This window comes from Cephus cinctus, unplaced genomic scaffold, assembly GCF_000341935.2.
Source record: "Cephus cinctus unplaced genomic scaffold, Ccin1 Ccin1_scaffold0062, whole genome shotgun sequence".
NCBI lineage: Eukaryota > Metazoa > Arthropoda > Insecta > Hymenoptera > Cephidae > Cephus > Cephus cinctus.
In genome coordinates this window covers 46,391-54,473 of record NW_014332805.1, presented here as the reverse complement: position 1 = coordinate 54,473, position 8,083 = coordinate 46,391, and the positions used below count along the sequence as shown (strand labels likewise).

The window sequence follows — 8,083 nt, the reverse complement described above, 5'->3', positions numbered from 1 at the left end:
GGGGGGGGGGGGGGGGGTAGTGCAGGATTTTTACCTGCTAAAACCCCCACGGTGGCGCACCTAAGGACTCCACAGGGGAACCCCGGGATCTCTTATGAACGCTACCGGGGCCCCCCCGAGCCCCCGCCTTCCGACCCCTCTCCTTTCCGACCATCTTACCAATGACGGCGGGCAGCGAGAGGTCATCCCCTATTATTCCGACCAGGACACCACGCTCCCCGCCGAAGGCAGAGCACACCTCCAGGGTGTGTTGCGCGGTGTCCTGGCCGGCCCCACAATGGTGGCACTGCGCCGTCGCCTCTCTCCCTATCCTCCACAGGTATCCACCGAAACACCCTTCCCCAGCCACGATCCAGCCAGCCCTCCCAATTGGCAAGGATCGCCCCGACAGTCCGGTGGCCACGGCTCCCCTCGAGACGCTCTCGCCATTCGGCCACCGTGTCCTGCCGGGCTTGGACCCTCAGGGATCGCACCTCTCGTGCCAACAGGGACTCTTCCTTCCGACCTCCAAGCCCCGTGTGCACCTCCCTGTACACCCGTTCCTCTATATTGGCCCGGAGGTCGAACGGAATCGCCCTCGCCAACACCCCCGCCACCTCACCGGAGACCGTGCGGTACCCCCTTATAACTCTTCCAGCCAGCCACCTCTGGAGCCCCCGCATTTTAGCGCTTCCACGGCAGCTGGCCATGAGATCCCCAGCCCAGATATGCACTCCGTAGAGCGCCATGGACCGCACGATCCCCACGTAGAGGCGGCTCACCTCAAACATGCCCGGCATGGTTGGACCTGCTGGGGGCCATCGCCACCGCCGGTATAGCCTTGAGGGTCATTGATACACGCAAGCCCCTTCACTGCGACAAGGTGACGACACCTAGAAGGGGAGGTGGTTTCGGGGGCACTGGTTGAGCCGTTTTAGGCCTCACATCAGTTCTTTAGGTCCCTCGCATGACGATGAGACCTTCCCAGAAATCACAGGCCCGGTCAATGGCACTGACCGGACCCGCTCACCCCACCGGAGATTACGATCTCCTCCAGTGTCGGAGCAGCCAGTGGCGACTCGAGTCGGACTGGAGTTATTAAGCTCCTCCCACTGACATTCGCAGGTCAGTGGTATGGACCGAACGCTTCATCGCCGTCCTAACGGCTCCACGCACGGCCACTTCCCAGGCATCCCTCCTGGACAGTCCGACCCTCACTGGGAAGATGTCCTAGTCGATGGTCGTCACTGACGCCGGACCCGGCCAGACTCATCAATCCGAGAGTGGTCCTGGGTCCCCTAAGTGGCACAGCAAGCTGCGAGCGGAGATCAGAAATGATCTACCACCCATGGTATCCCCCGTGCCAGGGGGTGCACGCCAATTAGACCAATTAGGCCTTACTTTTTTTTTTTTATCGTGGGGGAAATCTTTATAGACACCCCGCTCTCTTGGAGGGAAGAGCAGGGTAGTGTCGGATTCCTACCGACTAAAACCCCCACGGTGGCCATCCTCTGCGCTTTGCGGGGGGCACCGGGAACTCTTCTCGAACACGACCGGTACCCCCCCTTGCGCCCCGCCTTGCGGCACTCCCTCGGGGGGGACACCCCTCCCCCGTACCTCCTACGAGGCGTGACCGGGCCATACGCTCACGCCTCCCACCTCGGCCGCCCATCCTGACAGCTGGAGCTCTTCCGCTCCGACCGCCGGCGGCCCCGGTTGTTGCCCTAAGGAGGGCATTTGTTCACCACCCCCCCCTCCGGAGAGGGGGGTATGGTGGTGTTCCCACCTTCTCTCGCCGGCCAGCAAGGATGACCACATTCCTCTGCCTGCCGGTCCTGAAGGAAACTGTCCGTAACCGTTCCCCCATCACCTCCATGAGGGGCCTCATGGCAAAGGCGAAGCATTTGCACCACCGCGCCTATGCCTCCTCCTCTCTCCAGTCCGAGCGTGGTCTCTTCTCTCCCACTCCCTCTCTGCAACCTCCTTTTGTGATATAACCTCCTCGCAAAAGGCGATCGCCGCCTCCCACGCCCCCTCGCTTCTCAGCATGGCCCTGATAAGGGCCGGGGGCGCGAGGTCCGAGCCCACCTTCTGAACCAGAACACGGCGCTGCTCTTCTCAGGCCGGACACTCCTTCAGCGTATGTTACGCCGTGTCCCGATCCCCCTCGCAGTGATGACATTTCGCCGTCGCCTCTTTACCGATGCGACACAGGTACACCCCAAAACAACCGTGCCCGGTTATCACCTGTGTCGCTCGGTACGTCAACCTACCCCGGCCTCGGTCCAGCCACTCATCCAGGTTTGGCAAGACCGCCCCCACCGCCCGCTGCCCCTCGCACGCCACCAAACGCGCACGCCACCGGGAGCGACTCCCACGCCGGGCCCGTCGCCCTACTTCCTCAATCCCCGCGCCGTCACCGGAGTCCCACCCTGGCGGGACCCCCGACAGCACCACCGCCGCCTCGAAGGAGATGGTCCGGTACCCCCGCACGACTCGGCAGGCCAGCCGCCTCTGCACCCGACGCAACACCGCCCTACACCGCGCACTGGCCGCCAAGTCGTCCGCCCACACGGGCGCTCCGTACATCGCCATCGACCGGACCACCCCAAATAGAGGCGGCGGACCTCCTCATTCGGACCCCCGAGATTCGGTAACAGGCGCGATAGGCTGTTCGCCGCCCTCTTCAGCCTGGGGGCCATATTGTCGAAAAGGCCCTCAAATCGCCAGCGACTGTCAATGTCGAGGCCGAGGTACCGCATCCGATCCCCGACCTCGACGTAGTCTTCCCCTATCCTGATCCTGGATCCGGAGACCCCCCTCGTCCCCCGCCCAGGAACCACACCGCCACCGTCTTCGCAGGGGCCACTCCCAGGCCCAGGCCCCGTATCGCAGCGACCACTCTCGCCATCCCCTACCCCGCGAGTCGGACGGTCCTTCCCCAGTCCTGCTCCCCCGCCAGCACTAGCGTGTCATCCGCATAGCACGTCAAGGTGACGTCAGCGGGGAGGTCGACCCGTAGCACCTTATCGTAGGCGAGGTTCCACAGGAGGGGACCCAGGACGGATCCCTGTGGAACCCCGCAGTGCACTTCCCTTCTATGCTCGATCCCGCACCGGCCCGGGTACATAATGTACCTCTGTCTCAGGTATTCCCCTATCACCTCCCGCAAATAGGGCGGCACCCGGTGATACCCTAGCGCCTCCCTGATCGCCTCCCAGGGCAGGGAGTTGAATGCGTTGACGATGTCAAGGCTCACCGCCAAGCACCTCCCGCCCTGGAACACCCATTCCTCCGAGGGGGACCTCACCCTAGACACCGCGTCCAGCGTGGAGCGCCCCTCCCGGAAGCCAAACTGGCACTCCGCCAAATAGGGACCTACCCGCGACAGATGGTCAACAAGGCGGTCAGCTATAATGCGCTCCAGGATCTTACCTCCCTCGTCAAGCAGACAAATGGGCCGGTACGCGGAGGGAGAAACCGCTGGTCGACCCTCCTTCCGGAGAAGAACCATCCTCGCCCCCTTCCATATAGATTGGAAATGGCCCGACCGCAGGCATCCATCAAGCAAACTCCTCAATCGGGCCCCCAAGACGCCGGAAGCCATGACCCAGGCTCGGCCATGGACGCTATCCGGGCCAGGGGCGGTATCCTTCTCTCCCAGCCGCTTTACTGCCCTGGCCAACTCCTCCGGGATGACCCCGGGCTGCGCGGACCATGCTGTTGTTGTATCCGCGGCCGACAGGGCTCTCATTTCCTCCCTCTCCCCAGCGTCGAAGAGGGCGCCGACGACCCGTCGAAGCATCTCCGAGTCGACCGTTTCCGTACAGGGGGTGCCCACTGTCGTAGTTTCCCCATCACCAGTTTATATGGACGCCCCCATGGTTCCCTCTCCATCGTCCGGAGGAGTTCCCCCCATGGCTGTGTCTTCGCCTCCCTTATGGCGGCCTGCAAGACCTTGGTCCTCTCCCTATATGCCCTGTACAGGTCCTCTATATCCGTACGGCCCTGTCGTCTCCGATATCTGGTATACCGGCGGCGCGCCCGGCTGCATTCCTCCCGCAAGGCCTTGCCTAACCTAACCTAACTTAACCTAACCTAACAAATACTGGATGTCTAACATTGAAAAAATATAAACAAATTTAGTGTGAGAGTCCGCTTTATGGTCCTCAAAGCAGTCATTACGCTGGAAAATCTTTGAGGTCGGTCCCCAAACAGCCACTTGTCCTCAAATAAGCGGCTTCGTAAATGAAATCGTCTCCAAAGTATTCCTTAGCAAAAAATATATGTATAACGCTGGTAGCGAACGGGTTATTCAGATTCAAATTTGTTTAATAGTTTTAGTTTAGAATATAGATAAAATATTAAAATGCTTAAATGCTATTACAAAGGTTACCCTTATATTTATATTAATAACTTTATTTCAGTTATCTTAATTATCGCTACGACAGAGTCATACATGAAATTATCACTATCATACAAATGCAACATATTATATCACTCAACGAAAGTTAAAGTGCAAAAAAAAAACCCGAATCGTTGTAGAATTACGAATGTCAGAATATATCTCTGTTTAAGAGAATCTTCTACTTTGTTAAGTAAAAATCACTTGGTTTTTGCGAATCTTTTTACAAAACTATAAACCATTTGTTCTGCAATTTTATATACATGTTTATTCGTGGTTTAAGAGTGCAAAACAATTTTTTAAAGTTGAAATTCAATGGTAATCGGCACACTGGCCCGCGGAAAGAGGACCCCTCGAGAAAACAGGTGCTAGTGGAATAGGTGCTGCAATAATTGAGGAAATTCATTAAATCTTAAAAATTTTTAAACTATAGGCTCGTAATTATAGCCGCAATCTCGGAATTGTAAAAAATTAATGAGTAGCAAAAAAAGTGGCACTAAAAATGTCGGTATTCGACCATTTTTTACTATTATTTCGACAATAAATATTATGTGCTTTCGTCCTTGATCCACACGATATTTGTTGTTAAGCTCCATTTGAAAGCGCGATGTCCAGATTAGACCCGATAAAAATTTTATTTCACGAACTTCGGAGGAAAAAATGCCAAGCCTGCTATAGCGGGCGCAAAAATTGTAATATGCTCAGTTGCGAAGTGCGTATGCGTCGCCGTCATCGGACTGCAATTAGCCACTTTACGCTGGTTAGATAGGCACAAAAATGAGCATTTTCAGGTGGTTTGGAAAAAAAACTATTAAAATTTCAAATTATTTCATGTATTTTTGCTCAAGTTATCACCTGTACCAGTTCAGAAAACAGCTTCAAAGTTTTAGCGCTCTCATTTTGTTAGCTGCGCCCTGTGTTACTCGTGGTTCCATAACTTGTACAATTTTACGAATTTTCAAAAACCCTTTTAGGCACATATTCTAAACACGCAAAGCTTTAAGAAAATGCAATTTAAGAAATCGTTTTTTTTTACCCAACAAACCAGAAAGTACATTCTGAAATATTGTCGTCAGAAATAAATTTAACGTACAGATAGATCATATCGGTAAATGTGTAATTACTGGCAGTCAAATGATGTAATATAACATACAATATATATTATACGATATAAAGGAATATGAAATCTGTGGTCATATTTGTGTGCCCAGACCAGAAGAATTAATGGCTATAGAGTTTTTTACTCAAATTTATCTTATTATATCTTAAATAGACTAAACGAATATTCTTTTAATCAAATCTTACATTGTTAGGGAGAAACATGATGCATGTGTCAGAACTAACCTTATAGTCTTCTTGTTTCGCGCATAAGCCATACTTACTAGATATACGCACAAATCAATGTAATTTGATAATGATCAAACTATAGAAAAAAAACTCTAATAGTTCAATTAACGTCTAATAAAAAAGGAAATTTGAAGTTTAAATTTACGTGGAGAAAATGAGGCCGGTGAGATGAATAATGAATACTATTCTGCTTTAAATATTCTATTAATACGTGAATAAGTATTGAAAAGAAGATAATAATTACAATGTGGTATCGCAACGATGATATGAGGATTAGATGTAAAAGGGGAAATCCGAACTGGTTCCTAAAATATTATACTTTCTAGCTCTGTGCATACAGATTTTTGTAACTCCTAACTACAATCTTCGACCTTCATTTTCTCCGTGTAGAAGCTGAGTCGAATGCAGAGTTTTGTCATCACATCATTGTAGGTTAAACTCATTGAACTCGTTGATTTTATTAGATCACCTCATCGCCCAACGAAAGAAGAAACGTATCAGAACTGTATCAAAGAATGACGATTGGGGAATTGAGAACAGTTATTCCGCAAATCGATTGGCATCGATATTTGACAATTGTCTTAGCGAGACCAGCCAATATCTCGGAACCAGTAGTGGTTTTTGCTCTCCAATATATCCAAGACCTTGTAAATCTGCTTTCAAGGACACCACCGAGGTATCAATCTACCAAGTTAATTTAATTGAACCACTTTAAATCTAATTGTAAGATAATTCAATTCACATTTCACGTAACTTGACTGCCACCTGGATACACATATCCTTAAGAAAGACATGTGGGCACAATAACTTAATCCTATAATAAAAATTTTCAAACAGTAATGGAAATCCCTTTCATTTAGGATAATCGCAAATTATCTGCTGTGGCGCTTTGTGAGACACAGAGTGAACAATCTGGACGATCGTTTCCAGGAAGCTAAACAGAAGTTTTATTTCATTTTATTTGGAAGAGAACAAGCTCCATCGCGATGGAAAAACTGTATTGCTCAAGTTAACTCTAATATGGGTATGGCCGTTGGCTCAATGTTTGTTAGAAAATATTTCGATGAGAATAGTAAAAATGACGTAAGTATAATGAAGAGTTCTGTCAATTCAATATTCAACTTAACCATAAACTGTAGTTTAATTCCTTAAACGTTACAATATCTAAAATGATACATTAATTATTAACCTTTGTGGATAAAACGTTTTAGTGGGTAAACATGAGCAATAACATCGCTGACAGTATTTTTTAAATAACCAATCAATTCACGCCGTGTTTCTGTTGCTGTTCATTTGTTTTAATAAATTTAATTCTATCTATCAATCGACAAACATCCAGAATAGTAAAAATATGCTCTCAGGAAGATCCTGATACTCATTCGCGAAAGGTTAATTTGCTGTTTAAAAAAAATATAAATAGTGAATCAATTTTCTTTATATCGACATGTTAACAGTTGTTACTATTTATAGACGCTATCAATGACCCGAGAGATACAGCAATCGTTCCTCGAATTGTTGAACAAAACTTGCTGGATCGACAATGAAACAAAACATTTAGCTGGTGAAAAAGTTGACGCCATGCTTCTGAGAATAGGTTACCCAGATTTCATTCGTGAACCTCGGTTACTGGACGAGCGCTACAAGGACGTAAGTTATTCAAGACAATGCTTATAATAAACTCCATATAATATCCATATAATCAATAATATATCACCGAAAAAGTGAAAACACTGTAGGAAACTACTTGATAACTAAGATTCTCATTAGCATACCTACACTGGCAGTCAATAAAATCATGACAAAAGTTGTTCATATTTTATGTTTATCACGTGTTTGATTTAAAAAGTTAACCTAGACATTTAAAGTTCCATTTACCTCAGTCTTCTTGTACGAATATTTTTGTTTCCCATTGTGTTTTAAAGATCTAAAAAATGACTTTAAACAAATATTTCAATACCAGGTTATTATCCGACCAGACAAATATTTTGAAAATACCCTGAACATTCTGCAACATTTGACCAGAGTTGAGCAGGATCGCCTTGGTAGTCCCGTTAACAAGACCTTGTGGAACACAGCACCGGCCGTGGTGAATGCCTATTACAGTCGAAATAAGAATCAAATAAGTGAGTATATTTGCAATTATACATTTACTTCGTAGGATACATTGTAGGCAAGATTTGGGTTGTTATAATTTTTCAGAAAATTATTGTACAGAATGGTTTATCAGAAAATCAGAAACGGCATTTATCAGAAACGGCAATTGCTCGAACGCTGCGTAGTTCCCGTTCCAGATAGCATAAATTACGAAGATGTCGATAAGACGTCTTAAAGTCTTATATCGTGGATTTTGAC

At 48.4% G+C, this 8,083-nt stretch overlaps 1 protein-coding gene across 1 annotated transcript in view; it reads left to right on the top strand.

Annotated features, from left to right (window-relative positions):
* Window positions 1–8,083, top strand: part of LOC107268637 (neprilysin-4) — a gene marked incomplete at its 5' end in the record, with an annotated part of 50,962 nt that overhangs the window by 13,676 nt on the left and 29,203 nt on the right. Inside the window, 4 exon segments of the mRNA XM_015741627.2 lie at window positions 6,196–6,407; window positions 6,592–6,814; window positions 7,202–7,378; window positions 7,692–7,854. Coding sequence (XP_015597113.1) covers window positions 6,196–6,407; window positions 6,592–6,814; window positions 7,202–7,378; window positions 7,692–7,854 — 775 coding nt within the window.